General features: G+C 41.7%; 1 protein-coding gene and 1 pseudogene across 2 annotated transcripts; both read right to left on the minus strand.

The window, feature by feature from the left end:
- Positions 1–1,834: 1,834 nt before the first annotated feature.
- Positions 1,835–8,725, minus strand: LOC124654180 (annotated as a pseudogene).
- A 1,322-nt stretch (positions 8,726–10,047) lies between these two features.
- On the minus strand, positions 10,048–14,818 carry LOC124654179. 2 transcript variants are annotated; one of them, XM_047193201.1, is made up of 9 exons: positions 14,459–14,818; positions 13,912–14,154; positions 13,715–13,827; positions 13,404–13,479; positions 12,885–12,913; positions 12,562–12,655; positions 12,240–12,329; positions 11,383–11,569; positions 10,048–10,531 (listed from the first exon to the last, which is right to left on the minus strand). In XM_047193201.1, the coding sequence occupies exons 2-9, from the start codon at positions 14,101–14,103 to the stop codon at positions 10,167–10,169; spliced, it is 1,146 nt and encodes a 381-aa protein (XP_047049157.1). In that variant the 5' UTR covers positions 14,104–14,154; positions 14,459–14,818; the 3' UTR covers positions 10,048–10,166. The 2 variants fall into 2 exon arrangements, with proteins under 2 accessions (XP_047049157.1, XP_047049158.1); XM_047193202.1 differs by lacking the exons at positions 12,562–12,655; positions 12,885–12,913.
- Between the last annotated feature and the right edge of the window lie 2,959 nt (positions 14,819–17,777).

Below are 17,777 nucleotides of genomic sequence, written 5' to 3' on the forward strand. Positions count from 1 at the left end.
GGATCCTATTTACTAAGCCCGTGACCGTTGCATCGGCTGATAGAAACTTTTCAAAGTTGAAATTATTGAAGAACTATTTGAGTCTTGGGAGAGGTTAAATGGTTTGACAACTCCGAGAAGAAGTTCATGGACGAGATTGATATTGATCCATCGTCAATGACTTTGCTTTAGGAATTGGTGGAGAAAATTTTAAGGTATCATGTAAACATTGTTATTTTTATATGGATATTGCAGTTGGATATACTTAAAGTATTTTTTTCATCATCTCATACATGCGAAAAAAATTATAATAAGAGGGCCCTAAAATTTTAGTTTCGACCCGGGCTCTCGAAATCTCAGGACCAGCCCTGGGAGGACGTGGCAAAAACACCAGGTGCATGTAATCCCATTTTGGAAATATTGTTTGAGACCTGGGGCTACGTGTATCCCATTTGTGAAAATTGAAAATGAGATTTCATAGTCTAAAAAAGATGATCCCGATGTGTGAAATTCCAATGCACAATTTACATTTTGGGCTCCCCGGAAAATGACAAAAAATAACAAATCTATCGAGTTTAAAATTGTGCCTTGTCCACTACACTCAACATCCGCACTTTCATCATTTTTACACAAACTAATTCACATTGATATTTTGCACACTGATAGAGGGCATCATCTGACTACATCCAGGATCTATTTTTAAATATGTTTTAAAAAACTTTATAATATTGTTTTCAAATTTTTCGGAAAACACACATCATGTAACTCGAGACCCAAAAGGCTATACCCCTACGAGATCTACATATATGCATATGGACACATGGGTCTTTTCGAAATTCATAGTGGGTAGATCGACCTCACAATGAATATTAGATTGTTAGTCGCCGGTGCGTGATGATCGTCCGTGGTGGCACACTTGAGACAGACCGGTCATCAGTTCACTGTCGACCGACATGAATTATTTGCATCGCATTATCACAGACCGGTTGCTTCCATCTTCGTCGGACATGTCTAACTCTAATTCAACAATCTGTATATTAACAACGGGTACCGGGACAGTTGCATCTCGTGCATCACGTTTTGAAAGGCGACCGCACTGGTAGCGATCAGCTTAACTGAGGCTTGTGGTTTCTGTTTCTAAGGAGTTATATTCCAGAAATAGACAGTAATTGCCTAATTTATTGGGTTCTTTTCTAGGAGGATCCGGATCTATTATATAATTTCCCTTAAGAAAGCATTTCAAACATATTTACATTGAGGTCCCTGGATCACCACCAGTACGGCAAGAGTGAGCTGTTGTCGCTGCTCCCCTACTGCAGCAGTCCGGACGTTGTTGATAACATCCGAGAAGTTTTCGTGCATGTGCCTTTTAACACCAGCGCCCCATGATCGAAGTCGTTATCGTTGAATCTTTGAATTGATCCGAATCTTCTATACTAACCCTACAATACAAGGAGGCAGAACGAGATGGCGGTGGAATCCTAGATCGTCGCTTTCTTGATGTCGCGAGAGGAAAACCTTTGGTGCAACAACAAAAAATCTCGGTGGTGGTTTCATTTTGCTGTGCATAATTGCGCTTCACGTTCTCCCACTTAATTGGGGTACCTTTCTCGGTGACCCGGTACAGAAATAATTGCACGACTAAAAATAAACGATGTGCACGTACAGTGATCGCAACAACTATGTTTTGTTGCTCTTCGGTGGACTATAACTCAGTTACAGTATTAACCAAAAATAAAAACTCAGTTACAGTGAGGAAAAAACAGCAATAGAGCAAACGTTTGCTACTGACACAGCAGCTATTGCGTGACTGGGGTACATGGCAAGGAGTGGACAACATTATTCCTTTAGTTACGAAATTTTAAATTGATGTTTTTTTTGTGATCCGTCTGTATTTCTTGATATTTGAACAATCGTATCTTCAAAGTAGATGTAGTAAACTGAATGTGCCACAAGTAAAACGACAGCTGGTGTATATATTCCTTTTCTGCTTATATTGGACTAATCGTCACACAAAAAAGATAAAGTTACATCAAAACAACTAACGAATACATCGATGTACTAAGAGTCTAAGATATAGCCCTTTTCCTTGCTTCGCCGCTATAGGTTGTTCTTTCGAAGTTAGAAAGCACGATCTGCGGTGATAGGTGGAATAATGTCCACTCTTTGCTTCTTTGTTACAACCGATGATATTGTTTCAGGCCGTGTCACGGTAACTTTTGGTTTCCCCACTGCGATGAATGCCACTCTCTTCCTCGTATCAGGCTTGACCTCTGTGACTGGAGTAGACACAGGAACAAGCTCAGGGAGCGCGTCAGGAAGAGGAACCGTAGTTTTCTCATTTGGTGCTGGCCGCTCACTTGCAGAATCTCCAGCATCGCCACAAGGGGTGGCTTTATCTGATTGGTCTGCCAGAGAAGCATCTTGTTGCTTGGCTGGGGAGTTTGATCCATCAAGGTTCTCCATCTCTGGCATGTCAGTAGTGCAGCATTAGAGCTTGAACATTTTTAAGGCATGACACGGTAAAAGCATAAATAAACAAGCATTCATATTATATTAACAAACAACAAGTAAAGTACTTCGGTTTGGTTACATAGAACAGCAGATGCACTTCAATTATATCTATTTGGAGTATGCAACCTAAGTGATGTTTAAAATTTTATAAGGGATCGGATCCCAAATTAAAACCATATTTACGATTACAGAGCAGTAAGCACAATCACAGCTATCATTAGCTAGGCTAACTGATGGTAGCATTACAATAACTGTCAGTCAGATTATATAACATATCAAGATTGACTAATATACCACAAAATCATGCAAAATAGAATAGTCCACCTGTAAGTTACATATGCCAAATGCGTACTATAAGTGCTTTGTCAAATGCCATCGAACATAAGAGACATGGAGATGTTATCAGAAAATATATTAAAGTGTCATCGGAACTTCTAGATAGGAAAAAATGTTATAGCGCAAGCACAGGTGCTCTGAAATTGAGGATTTTCCAGGAACAGGGTTTTTCTTTACATTCTGCTTTTCTTAAAAAGGGAAACTGTGAGTGGTTTGGCTCCAAAATCAACAAGGGAATGAAATTGTATCTTGATTACCATTAGTTGGAGAATAATTTTCTTTTTAACAAGGGAATGAAATTGAGGATTCTCCAGAACTAAAAGGAAAAGGGTTTTCTTTACATTCTTATCTTAAAAAGGGAAACAGTGAGGTGGTTTGGCTTCAAAATCAACAAGGGAATGAAATTGTATCTTGATTACCATTAGTTGGAGAATAATTTAGACAGCCACACCCATCTTCCCCAAAAGAAGGTTGACAATAGATGAGGTACATACATGGGACCATTTAACTGATTATCCAGTGAAAGGTTCGCATCAAGAAAAGTCATCTTCTTCGACTGTGGCTAGGAAATATTACTTAGTACTCAGTGCTAATCATAAAACCAAACCACCCACTTAGATAGCTTGCTATATATCGTGGTAATACTGAAGAACAAGAAGACCAGAACTACCTACCCACAAACAAAGATAGCTTGACTGCATCCATTTATCCATCAGTCTATATCTGGTAATTGGAGGTATGCTCCAAGAATGTGATAACACCACCAAAGGTGCTTCACAACCATTCATACCCATTCAACATCGTTCTGTACTACATATTTGCATTTAGTTCAAAATACATTACAGAAAACTATTTTCTATTTGCGCCTCTATAGTAAGAAGTTGCATGTGATTGGTTTAGCATCAGTAGGCAGCCATGTACACGCATTGCAGAACATGCAACAGCAAGCTCAGAATGTTCTTATATGTGATGAATGAGAGAAGGTGAAGTGTTCCAACCTTCACTAACGGGCCCAAGGGTCTCATACTGGATTGATGAATCTGGAGCACAGGACTTGTGATCCTCATCTTGGGTTTTCTCAGAGCTAGCTTTGTTCCTTTCATGCAACACAAATTTATCTTTCACCCATGCACACTCCAGGGTAGTGCTGGGATCGTTGTTTGAGGGGTAGTACTCTCTAAAAGCCTGAAACGAAGAGGCAAAACCAATGAGTTACGTACTAAGATAAGTACAAGTTCCAGCCATTCCACTGTGTAAAAGTGAGCATGATCTTAGGTCGTTCAATTGTTTAATTATTGGCAATGATATAAAATGTTAGTTGGAACCAAAACATACCTGTACTTTATCAATAGTGATCTTAACAGCCTGCTTCTTATCCGTAAGATCAGTAACCTTATTGTATACCGATACAACATCAATTAACATCTGTCCACACAATACCAGAGGTGGGTCAGTGTCTTAAGCAAAATCTCTGCAGTATACAGATGAAGAAGGTTAGACATATATTTCCAACTTCCAAGTTGACATTTCTTAGGTTCCACGGGTAATACATATAACTGTTTTACTTCCAATTTAGTTGATACATACATATACGTGCATGATTTATTATTTGAATTTGTTTATACAACCATTCGTAGCAATGCCTGTGGACTATGTCGCTCACCTGTTGTATGAGCACCCTCAGTCGTGCAAGCAAAGCCAGCACTGCCGTACAGAATTCTATGAAAAATGATCTAGCAAGTAAAAGTGTGATCTGACTGTAGTATGGATTAAGGAACTTTGGACCACTACAAACTAAATTGTATGAAAGTTTGCTTCAAAAAAGCTGGCATGAAAATAACTAAGATATATTTATTTTTTGGTAGATTAAACAGATGGTAAAGAGAGACATGCTTTACCTAAGGCAAGACAAGTTTGACTGTACAATTTATTTTATTTTTGTGCATAATAAGAAAAACAACAGAAACTAACAGAACAAAGAAAAGGATACACTGCACCCTTTATGACAGGTTCAACCATCTGCACATAATACAGAAAACATTAATGTTTTCCGTCAAGTGAAAACAAAGTTAGCTATTTCATGTCTAGAAGCTGATCAAGAATGAGCTGTAAACCGCGTTGGCTCTTTCAGCAGTACATATCATGTAAACAATACAGGATTTCTCAGGTAATGAGCTTCATGCACCATACAACTTGAAAGAAATAATGGGTTATAAACAATTGAACGACAAATTTAGACAGGATTTCTCAGGTAATGAGCTTCATGTCCAGTAAAGGATGTCTCAGATGTGTCTAAGTTCGGATGTATCTAGACACTATTTAATGCCTAGATACATCCAAATTTAGACAAATCTAAGACATCCTTTATTGAACAGAGGAAGTACTAAATACAAATTCATTGGAGGCCTTCCAATTTCCAAACATGCAAGGATAGTTAGTTAATTACACCACTTTACTGCTGATTCCAACATAAGCTTAACAGTAGAAGTAAAATAACCTGACAATATTGGTAGACTTCCTGAAATAAAATTTCAATATTGCATAATTCATTTACTTAAACGAAACACAAACAAACAGTTGTGCTCTATCAACTGCAAAGCAATTATGATTCGACCAAAGTATCTGTATCAGCTACAATAAGATGGTTTGCAGACTGCAACAGTGTCAATAGACAATAGAACACACCTCGGATAGCAAACGAGCAACACCCAAAAGCCTCTTATAGTGGCTATGGTTTGCACCAGGCTTCTTCTTACCCTGCCTATAAAAGAGAACATTAAGCAATAACCCAACTAGCTAACAAATGAAACAATAGCATCATCAAAGAGAATAAAATAAATAATCTGAACTACTGACCAATTGAGCACTTTACATAGAAATGCAAACTTCTAGCTATATTGCAGGCGACCGTGCTTACAACCATTTAAATATTTAAAAAAAATTATGCCCCCTACGATCAATATAACCAGAAATTTATCAGGACTAAACTGCATGTTCCCAACATGATGGGTTGTTTAAAGACATTACTTTTGCCACGATATATCATACATACACACAAACAGTGAAGAGCATTATCTTCTAGGAGAGTGCAGAAAAGCAACGGCTGTGAAGCCTGACAAACCTGTTCGGAACAAGGATCGTGTTGGCTGGCTTGCGGCAGGCGATCACCGGGAACGCGGCATTGATGACCTCCGCAACATTCGAGCTGAGCAGCAGCTTCAGGTCCCTCCTCACCTGCGCGCACATACACGTGCTTGTCAGTGCCAAGCCACTCGCCGGAATACGGTGGGGAAGGGGCACAAACAGCTCGTGGTAGTAGGCATACCTTGATGAGGTACTGGAAGTAGGCGGCGCCGCGGTGCTGGTTCCGGTGCTTGTACACGAGCCGCTCGAGCACCCCGGCCTCCACCTGCAGGTGCCGCAGCACCACTCAGCAGCCGCTGCTCCTCCCCCTCCTCCGCCGAACCCTCCTGACGCTGCGCCGTGGCGGCCGCTCCCGGCTTGGCAGCAGACATTTCTGAACCGTGGATGGACTGCACTTATGAAAATATAATTCAAACTCAATTTCTAACGATCTAACAAAGTAAATAAAACATATCAAAAAACAGTACAGGGTTACAAAAGATTGTCAGCACTGATACATACATAAAATCTCTTCACGTCCAAAATGAAATTGATAACAAAATGCATTAAACCAAGGGTTGTGATCTGTAATCTATACTGTTAAACTGAAAAGGACCATAGTACGTTGCGCCATTTTTCACTTTAGCCCCTCAGCAGCTGGTAAATCAACCTGCAGTCTACATCTTAAGTTCGTCCATTCGGTTTCCGTCTTCCGTTATTTCCATTTTCACCCCTCAAATTTCAGGAATCAACAAGCTCTCCCCGCTCTCACGGCGACATATCGACTCAGCCCGCATCGCTGCTCCGCCTCGAGCGGCCACTGCTCCGGCGCTGCCTCCTCCGTCCTGCTCCGTACGCGGCAGTGTGGACCAGTCCATCTCTGGAAGAGGTTGAAGGAGAACTCGGGACGCGGCGTGATGGCATGGACGGTCCACCTCTCGAAATGCATCCACCAGGTCCTTGCCGTCACCACGCTCCAGTCCATCGCCGGCAATCGAATCCCGTGAGGCATCAGAACAGCGAAACCTGGCAAGCAGGCGGGCATAAGGCGGTGGGGCGCATCTGATGCGGCTCTCAGCAGGGCAGGGCATAGCCGCATATGCTGGCTGGCTCATGCAGGAGAATTTTCTCGCCTTGGGATGCATTGTTTTACGATTAGGGGATTTTTTTGGGGGGAACCTTGCCGTGTCCACAGAGAGGAGAAGACAGCAGAGATGCATTTTTCCATGTTGAGCTGGATGTGCAGTACAAACAATCCTTAAGACATGAACCTCAAGATCATATTTGCAGACATCCTACAGAAGCGGCGAGCTCTGGTGGGAGTCGCACCGATTTCTGAAGCATGTTTCAACAAAAAATTTGATTGGATGATTACAGGTTTCGCTTGGTCGACACTGCACAATACACTGATTATTGGTAGTCCATTGCTGAAATGAAGCTGTCAAGCTGATAAGTCAGATGGTTGTTCTATAGTGCCTAATCTGGTACACCATTTTTCTCTTTCTGCTTGAATTTCGATCTGCTAAAGGCATGGCTGCCACACCATCATCTCAAATTGTAGGTAAGAATCTTAAGTCAACTAAGGATGACGTATAAGTATTTCCATATGTACAGCATCAATTAAGTAGTCGTGTTTTTAATCGAGATTAAAGATGCAAGAGATTCTTCCCTCATTGATCTCTTTGTTTTCTTACTCAAAAGTGCATTCTTAATGCTTATTTTATTTTCCGTGAACCTCCAGTGACATTTGACACCAGAATTGAAGTACTACAGCTCATTCAGATAACCAGCTATTCACTATCCGATAGCTTGCAGCGGCATTTACTTGAAATATGCTACTGGAATGCAATTGATCTTTAATGTATATGCTACTGGAATGCAATTTTTCAAATATGCTACTGGAATGCAATTGATCTCTCTGTAAGAAACAATGATATAGCTTTTTTGAATTAGCCCATGGGCCATTGTTAAAATATTTGAAAACCTATCACCTATCAGGTGCTCATCTACACAAGTAGCATATACTTCTCTTAGGAGGCCTGTATCAATCAGGCTCAAAGTATACATTTTGCTCAATGCCTTTTTCAACAAACAGTTAAACTGCGCCAAAATTGCATTGTGAAGCTCTTTTACACCATAGATGCAACAAATGCTCCTATACCTTTTCATGACACATTATGAAGCTGAACAACGGAAAGAATGCCGGAACTCTTTGCTGGCAGCTATGTATTTCGATCCATCAAATTTTTTAATATGGTTTATTGTCGGTGTTTTAATGCAGAAGTAATTAGGTAGGACTTGTAGTCACTGTTGTTTGTGGACTATGATGTCAACAAAAAGATTGAAAAGTAAGTGGTGTTTTTTCTCCTTTTGGGCAAAAGTGCTTTATGCTAACAAGGGAAATAAATGTGAAGTAAATCAAACATATTTCAAATGGTCATGTTGTTTTCCAGGGTTGTGAGCGTGTACTCATCAGTTCTAGAGCCGCACGACCACTTCACTAGTGAACTAGAAATCACCAAATGCGATGGAATTACCTAGTCTCGGTCGTAGTCTCGGCCAGCAGCGGAGGGAGATAGGCAGGCCGGGCGAGGAGCTGGGGAGCGGAGTGGCCGCGTCGAGGGGCAACAGAGGCCAGCCGGGGGCGACGGCGACGGCTCACGGCCGCGCGGAGCAGTGCGTGAGAGGGGCCGGCCCTGGCCAGGGCACGGCGCTTTCTCAGCTGGGGGAAAGACGCTGCGAGGGGCGCCGGACGGGGAAGACCGGCGACGGCGAGGAGGATGGCCGATGGCGCGGCGTGGCGGCGTGCGCGTGAGCAGAAAGGGCCTGGCTTCGCTGAGACGTTATAGGCTTCACTTGGGCTGGATCCCAGGCCATTTCTAAAACTTATATAATTTGAAGTAAGAATTTCTTCTGGGCCCGGGCCATGGCCATGGTTGCCCGGGGTTCAGCTCTACTCCACAGTGTATCTGAAAGTTCATTGGGACTTCAGCGGTCGTGTTTCTACTCCAATCAGATCCATTATTATACATGAATAAAGTAGGTTCATATGAATTCAATAAGGTAAACACAAGAGTAATGATAACACCGACAAATGGTTTAGTAGCCTAATATCATAACAAGTTTGGACTTGATATTCGATAGAGTGACTATGTAATGTAAGTGAGTCATTGTTTAACGGGCGAACTCGTCAACTCACTATCTACTAAATATTTTATATTAGCTTTGGTATTTTGGATGAAAATCGGATTATTCGGATAAGACACATCGGATAACACTAAAAAGTAATCGGATACGGATATCCGGGTGCTATTTGGCATACCGTATCCATCGGATTTCTTCGAATCGGATATGGACCGCCACCTTCTTAATGTCACAGGAGGAAAACGTTTGGTGCAAAAACAAAATCTGGTTGGTGTCTCATTTTGCTGCACATTACTGCAGTTCACGTTCTCTCGCTTAATTGGAGTACCTTTCTCGGTGGCCAGGTGCACAAATAATTGCACGACTAAAGAAAAACGATGTGCACAGTGATCGCAACAACTATGTTTTGTATATGTCAAAAACAAAAAAAACAACTATGTTTTGTAGCACTTCGGCAAAGATAATACTCCGTAGCTCAGTTACAGTATTGCGCAAAAAAAGGCTCAGTTACAGGAGTAAGGAAAAGACAGCACCAGAGCAAATGTTTGCTCCACGCAAAAAAAAAAAAAAAAAAAAAAACGTTTGCTGTTGTGGCGAATGGTATGTGGCCAGATTTGTCAGCGTTTATTAGTTCAGTAAGTACCAGGATTGACACGGCAACTCCTGCAAGGGGAGTATAGTTGTCATTTGTGATCCGTCTGTACTTCTTGATAATTATATCTTCAGAGTAGATGGAGTAAACTGAATGCACCACAAGACACGACGGCCGGTTATATTCCTGTTCTGCTTGTATTATTGGACTAATCGTTGCAAGAAAAAGAAAAAAAAAACGTTACACTGATTGTTAGCACGTGAGATGTTTGCTTCTAGGCATGAACCTGAACCATCAAGTATCTGTATTCTGGCATGTGTTCTGTGGTTTCTGAATGCTTGGTGAAAAATACCAATTGCTTTCGACTAAACAAGTATTGATATTGATGCCAGAAGTAGCCAGACAGAGTAACAATGCATCAAATCAACTAACGAATACATGAATCTGCTAAGATATATCCCTTTCTTCATCATAGCTATCAGTTCTGTGCAAGTTGCAAAGCAGGATCTGCAGTGGCATGTGGAATCATGTCCACTCTTTGCTTCTTGGTTAGTTCCAATGATGTTGTTTCAGGTCGTGTCACGGTAACTTTTGTTTTCCCCACTGCGATGAATGCCACTCTTTTCCTCATATCAGGCTTGACCTCTGTGTGTGGAGTCGAACGCACAGGCACAGGAACAGCAAGCGCATCAGGAAGAGAACCCGTAGTGTTTTCATTTGGAAACTGCCTCCCACTATGAGAATCTCCAGCATCGCCGCAATGGATGGCTTTATCCGGTTGGTCAGCCAGAGAAGCATCTTGTTGCTTGGCTAGGGAGTTTGATCCATCAAGATTCTCCATCTCTGACATGTCACAAGTGCAGCATTAGAGCTAATAAGAACCTTTTTAGAGTATGCCACAATAAAATCATAAATAAACAAGCATTTGTATTCTGTTAGATACCATAACAAACAATTGACAACGAAAGTATAACACTTTAGTTTGGCTACTCACAACAACACTGCACTTTATTTTAAAGTTTCTAATTGGAGTATGCAGCGTAAAGATGTTTTAAGTTTAAGAAGGGAACTAATCCTAAGTCAAACCATAGTTACAGTTACAGAGTATGTTCTTTCATTAAGCACAATCACAGCTATCATTAGCTAGGCAGTCAGCTGACATATCAACATATTGCTATTATTACAAAAATATCATTCTAAACAGCAGTAGTCCACTGTTAAGTGCTTTGTCAAATGTCATCAACCATAAGGATATGGAGATGTTATCAGCAAATATACTTGAGTGTCATCAGAACTTCCAGATAGTCAATTGGACGTATGTTCCAAGAAGGAATAACACCACCAAGGTGCTTCACGTCCATTCTTACTCATTTAATATCATTTCCTACTCATATACTCCCTCTGATACATAATAAGTGTTAGAGGCTTTAGTTCAAATTTGGACTAAATTGAACTAAAGCCCCAACACTTATTATAGATCGGAGGGAGTAGAATTTATTAATAATACATAGTGCATACTTAGTTCAAATTACTGAATAGAAAACAATTTTCTATTTGCATTCCTTTAGCATACAACTACATGTGATTGTTTTAGTACCAGTAGGCAGTCCCGTGCAAGTATTGCAGAAAATGCAACATCGAACTCAAGATGTTCCTTATGTATCGTGAATGAAAGAAGGTAAAGGTGTTCCAACCTTCACTAACAGGTCCAAGAGCCTCATACTGGATTGATGAATCGGGAGCACACGACCTGTGATCATCATCTTGGGTTTTCTGACAGCTAGCTTTTGTCCTTTCATGCAAAACAAATTTATCTTTCACCCAAACACACTCTAGAGTAGTACTGGGATCGTTGCTCGAGGGGTAGTACTCTCTGAAAGCCTGTTGCAACAAAGAGGCAAAACCAAGGAGTTATGTACATGGACGGACGCAACGCCCCTATTACCCAGCGCTTGCCCGGGCTTCATCGTTGGTCGCCTCCCGTGCGAGATGGGATTAGTTAGGATATCAGGATGTGAGTTGGGGAAAATCTGTTCGATCTGACCGGCTCAACTCTGTCCGCATCGGAAAAAATAAATATTTGAGCCAGGCAGTAGAACCTTGCAGATCATGCAGTACCTGGACATGCCGATAACCAACTGACACACGATTGCTTCATGTAAGTAGAAGAAACGGGCTTCTTTTGTTCATTTTCCACACATTTTGAACATATGGTTGATGATTCCATTAACTTATTCAGAGTATTCTCATGTTAGGTGACTTGTGAGACGTGCACAGTGGATTCGTCCAAATACAGACCATGTCGAAGTTTGGAAATGGTTGGAAATTAGCTAGTTTTAGTCATGTCAGTTCTATTTTTTAGACTATTTACAATTTTTTAGTTGCGGTGCGCCCAGGCTACGACAAATTCCTGGGTCCGCCACTGGTTATGTAGTGAGATAAGTACAAGTTCAAGCCACTCCACTTTTTTAAAAATCATAATCGTAGGGAGTAGTACAATTTGTTAATGATCGACAAGAATATAAAGTGCTAGTGAAGAAGCAAAACATACCTGCACTTTATCAATAGTGATCCTGACAGCCTGCTTCCTATCCATAAGATCAGTAACCTTATTGTATACTGATACAACATCAAGCAACATCTGTGAACACAGTATCAGAGGGTCAGTGTCTTCACCAAAATCTTTGCAGTAAAGAGACAAAGAAGGTTAGACACATATTTCCATTTTTTAGGGAGACATATAGTTCCAAGAATAATACATACATCAGTTTGACTTCCAACTTAGTTGCCATAAAAATATGTGTGTGCAGTTTATCATTTGAATTTATTTGATAAAATCATTTGTAGCTGTGCCTGTAGACTATGTCACTCACCTGTTGGATCAGGACCCTCACTCGCGCAAGCAAAGCCAGCACTGCAGTACAAAGTTCTATGAAAAATGATCTAGCGAGCAAAAATGTGATCTGACTGTAGTATGGATTAAGGAACTTCGGATAGCTAGCAACCAAATTGTGAAAGTTCGCTTCAAAAAAAGTTGTATGTAAGTAACTAAGATTTGTTTCTTTTTCTTGGTAGACTAAACAGATGGTAAAGTGAGACATGCTTCACCTAAGGCAAGACAAGTTTGAGCATACACCTTATTTCATTTCTTTGAATAAGAAAACAGTAGAAACAAAGAAACAAGGAAAAAGGATACACTGCTGCCTTCATGACAGGTTCAACCATCTGCACATAATTCAGAAAACGTTAGTGTTTTTTTGCTTAGTGAAAACTAAGTAAGCTATTTCAAGTCTCCAAGCTGATCAAGAATGAGTTGTAATCCCCAACAGCTTCTCAAGCAGTACATATCATGTAACTGAAAAAGGATTTCTCCAGGTAATGAGCTTCATCTACCATACAGCCTGAAAGAAATAATGGGTTTATACTAAATAAAAAGTTATTGGAGGCCTTCCAAAACACAAGGATAACTACAACACTTTGCTGATGATTCCTACATAGCTTCACAATAGTAGTAAAACAACCTGGTAATATTGGTAGACTTCCTGAAATTAAAATCCAAGATTGCATCATTCAGTTTTTTAAGAAAACACAGTGAACAAATAGGTGTGCTCTATCAAGTGCAACGTTGCATCTATTCATTCAACCTAAGTATTTGTAGCAGCTACAATAAGGTAGTTTGCAAATTGCAACAGTGTTAACAGGCAATAGAACAGACCTGGGATAGCAAGCGGGCAACCCCCAGAAGCCTCTTATAGTGGCTATGGTTTGAGCCAGGCTTCTTCTTACCATGCCTATAAAAGAGAACATTAACCGATAACCCGACTAGATGACAAATTGAAAAATAACATCATCGAAAAGAATAAAATGAAATGGCATAATCTGAACTGCTAGGTAATTAAGCACTGCACATACAAATGCAAACTTCTAGGTAAAGTGCAGGCTACCGAGCTTTCAATCATTAACGCGTTCGTTTTTCTTGCTATGACTCCTATGATGAATGCACCAAGGATGTGAAGCCTGACGAACCTGTTCGGAGCAAGGATTGTGTTTGCCGGCTTGCGGCAGGCGATGACCGGGAACACGGCGTTTATAACGTCCGCGAGATTGGATCCAAGCAGCAGCTTCAGGTCCCTCCTCACCTGCGCGCAGAAACACATACCCATCAGTCCAAAGCCGCGGGGGTGGGGAGTGAGATGAACAGGTCGCAGTAGCAGACGACCTACCTTGATGAGGTACTGGAAGTAGGCGGCGCTGCGGTGCTGGTTCCGGTGCTTGTACACGAGCCGCTCGAGCACCCCGGCCTCCGCCTGCAGGTGCCGCAGCGCTGCCCGCAGCCGCTGCTCCTCCCCCTCCTCTGGTAAACTCTCCTGATGCTGCTCCATGGCAGCCGCCTCCGGCTTGGCAGCAGCAGCCATGTCTGGACCGTGGATGGGTGCGGCACAGATAGTAGTCGGCAGCGCTTAAAACTATCCCGAAAAAAATACCTCCTGTCAGAGCATAAGTATTTTGGTTCGATTGCAGATATGAATGTATAATTCAAACCAAATTGCTAACTATATCCAACAAAGTGAATAAAATGCTAAAAAAATAAATAAAATAATAAAATAGTAATTCGAGGAGTTGTTGATTGTTGGGTATTGTTGGCACTAGTGTATAAAACACCTTCACCTATAAAAGAATTTACTGTAAGATAAAATGCATTCAATCAAGGGTTCGATTCAAGTCGGGTCGTAATTTGTAAATTAGAAATCAAGGCAGCAGTGAAGTGACCTTCCTGGGTCGGCGTCTAGACGAGCAGCGGAGATAGCTAGACAGCAGCGGCAGCCCGTCGCAGGGTCCAGAGGGGGGACGGACAGGCGGCTCCTTCTGGCTGTGGCGGGGGACGACGGCTCACGACCGGGCTGTCGGACGGAGGCGGGACCCTAGACCTGCCCTGGGGAATGGAGCAGCGTAAATGGCGCTGCCTGGTCCGGACGAGGGGAGCTGCGGGGCGCCGGGCAGGTGCCGAGGCAGACCGGCAACGGCGAGGAGGATTTTGCGACTAGGGGAGGATACGTGGGACAGTGCACCGGCGGCTAGCTGGAAAAGGGGAGGATGCAGAAGGGGTGGGCGGCGGTACAGTTCGCCATGGACGGATGCTCGTTGCTCGGCGGCGGCGCGTTTGTGCGTGGAGAGATGGATTCTGCTGGAGGGGAACGCCTAAGGCAGTTAGGCCCGCTCGTTACTGACGTTGGGCCTGCTCCACGTTGGGAAAGCAGAAACTTTCGCGGTAATAAGGCCCAATCTTTGGCAAATCCTATACACCGACCAGGTCGGTCACTACCGCGCGCCGCACACCTCCGCGCGCGGTATGGGCCGGCCTGGTCGGCCCAGTTCGCCTATTTTTTCTGTTTTCTGTTTTCTGTTTTCTGTTTCTTTTTCTTTTTTCTTTTTTCCTTTTTCTTTTTAAATTTCTGTTTCTGTTTCTTTTTGTTTCTTTTTCTTTTTTTTGATTCTTTTCTGTTTATTTTTATTTTGTTCAGATTTGAAAATAGTTTAAATTCATAAAATTTTCAAAATTGAAAATTGTTCAAAATTTAAAAATATTCAAATTTTAAAAACTTTCAAATTTGAAAACCGTTCAAATAGAAAAAATGTTTAAATTATAAAAGCATTCAAATTTAAAATCCGTTCGAATTTGAAAAATGTTCAAATACAAAAAAAATGTTTAAATTATAAAAGCGTTCAAATTTTAAATCCGTTCAGATCTATAAAGCGCTCAAATTTGGAAAAAAAATTCAAATTCAAAAAATGTTCATAACTAAAAATGTTAATTTTGGGAAAAAAAGTTTTACAAATTTTAAAAAATGTTCAAATTTAAATTATGTCCATATCCAAAAATGTTCAAATTTCAAAAAAATATCAAAATCTGAACATTTTTAAAATTTCAAAAATTTCGAATCTGAACAGATTTTCAAATTTGTGTCTCCGAAAATATATTTTTTAAAAGTTAGATATTGAAAAATAAAAATATTAACAGAAAAAACATAGCAAAAAAAATAGAAGAAAAAAACGTACCTACTTTTAATGGGCCGCTGCCCCAACCCACCGACCTGGTCGCTGTGGTGCGCGGTGCCCCGTACATGCCAACCAGGTCGGTGTACAGCAGCCCCCAAATCTTCTCCCTCCTTTCGCGCGCAGATGGCCTGCACAGCAGTCGTGACGGGTTGTTACCGTTCGGGACGGCCGGCCCAAACAATTCCAACGACTGAACTAGCACGTCAGCTCTCCCTATTCTTGAAAAAAAAAATCAGCACGTCAGAGGCCAGCGCAGCAGCGCCCCAGGCCGCAGCCAAGCACCACCGCGCCTCCATTCACTCGGGGAAGAAGCTCCGCCACCGAACTCTTCGCTAGCCTAGGTGCACCCTCGTCGGCGGGCTCTGCCCCACAACGACCTGCGCGCGCACATGTAAGGGAGAGTCATCGCTGTCGGCACCGCACAAGTTTTACCCGACGGCATAGAGAGGGAGAAGCGAGAGAGGAGGTCGGAAAAGGTAGGGACGGGCTATGGACTCGTAGAAAATTGATATACATTTCTACCAATGGAAAATACATAATAGTACACATAATTACACTCATAGTACAATAAAATAGGGAAACACTGGCCCATAAGTAAACTTTAACGTCACCAAAATTTGATGAGAGGAACACCGTAGCAAAAGGAGTTTGTAATTCAGTCAATAATTAGGACGAGTGGTTCATATATTTTTTTAGTATATAAAATTCGAGTCACAGGGGAAAAAATTTACGTGCAGCAACTACGGAAACAACCATGCCGCTTTGAGGAATGAAAATCTCTCACGTGGAACTCTAATTGCGGCATGTGCCCCTGGAAAAGATTTAAAAGTGAGGGGAAGTGCACAATGACGATCAAACTACTGTTGTTCTAGTTGCGCAAACTGCTTATTTTACATTTATTACACAAACCATCAACTATCCGTGGTAGGTTGCACGTAGGTCTATATCTCATATTAAACTAATTAAAATCATATCTAATGACCGGGGCCAACGAGTTTTGTGCCATTTCATATCCACATGTTGTCGGACGGTAATGTAGATTATTGCACCTGGGACAAGTCTGGACAATTTGGATCAAAATAATTTGAAAGCTTTTGTCATTTTTGTGAGATTCGACCAATTTTTTTGTCAAACTTGGAACTTTTCAAAAATTACGAGACAACCAGCTGATGACAACAATGACACTCAATGCCACATCATCACTGCCTCATGGGCCCAAGTCGTCAGATTTGCATTAGAATTGTGATTAATGTGAGATTTAGATCTTTGTGCAACCTATTACAATTAATAGTTGGTGATAGGTGCAAAAGCATGTAAAGTGAGGAGTTTCCGAAACAACAACAATAGTTGGTGGTTGTGCAATTTACTTATTAAAAGGATGATACCCTTTCAAGATGTCATCGGTCCATTCCATGCGCACCTGTGTGGGCAAAACCTCGTGTAAGCAAATTCTCTGGGAGCCCTGTCGGCCGATCCGTTTGACATTTTAAGTGAAAAAGAGAAGTGTTTTCGGACTCTATGTGCCTAAGTACGTAGCATTTGCAAACAGAGCTTGTCTCTGCTGGTTAGGTCCCTTGTGGTGGAACCAGCCCATCCAGGTTCAAGTCCTAGACTTGACATGGGTGTTTGCATTTACCTGGATTTATTCCAGGATTTAACCGGCGCTATGCTTTCAGTGGTAGGTGACGTACCCGTCAACAGCGAGGCGCCAGTGGTGACTTCGTCAACCTCAAGATATGCCGGCTCAGTCCCTCGGAGGTGCTCATAGGGTTAGGGTGTGCGTGCGTGCGTTCATAGGGGTGTCTGTACGTGCGTGTTTGTGAGCGTCTGCGTTGTACTGTGTTCTCAAAAAAAAAAGTACGTAGCATTTTTCTAATTCTCAGTGAATTAAGTAGCCCAGTCAAGTTTTAGACCATTGGATTTGCGTTTGTAATTCTACGTCTTATGAGGTTTAAATGGGTTATAACTGAGATTCTATTTAGTCGCAGCTGAGAGATTACAGGTGATGAGGTGAAGTTGCAAATGGGATTGC

The sequence above is a fragment of the Lolium rigidum genome, chromosome 5 (genome assembly GCF_022539505.1).
Source record: "Lolium rigidum isolate FL_2022 chromosome 5, APGP_CSIRO_Lrig_0.1, whole genome shotgun sequence".
Taxonomy (NCBI): domain Eukaryota; kingdom Viridiplantae; phylum Streptophyta; class Magnoliopsida; order Poales; family Poaceae; genus Lolium; species Lolium rigidum.

Excerpts from the sequence above, each read along its gene's own strand:
- LOC124654179 (XM_047193201.1), bottom strand. The coding sequence starts at position 14,103 with ATGGCTGCTGCTGCCAAGCCGGAGGCGGCTGCCATGGAGCAGCATCAG. Across the intron at positions 12,656-12,884 it reads CCTGTCATGAAGGCAGCAGT|TCAGATCACATTTTTGCTCG; the intron begins GTATCCTTTTTC and ends TCCATACTACAG. Across the intron at positions 12,330-12,561 it reads TGAGGGTCCTGATCCAACAG|ATGTTGCTTGATGTTGTATC; the intron begins GTGAGTGACATA and ends CTGTGTTCACAG.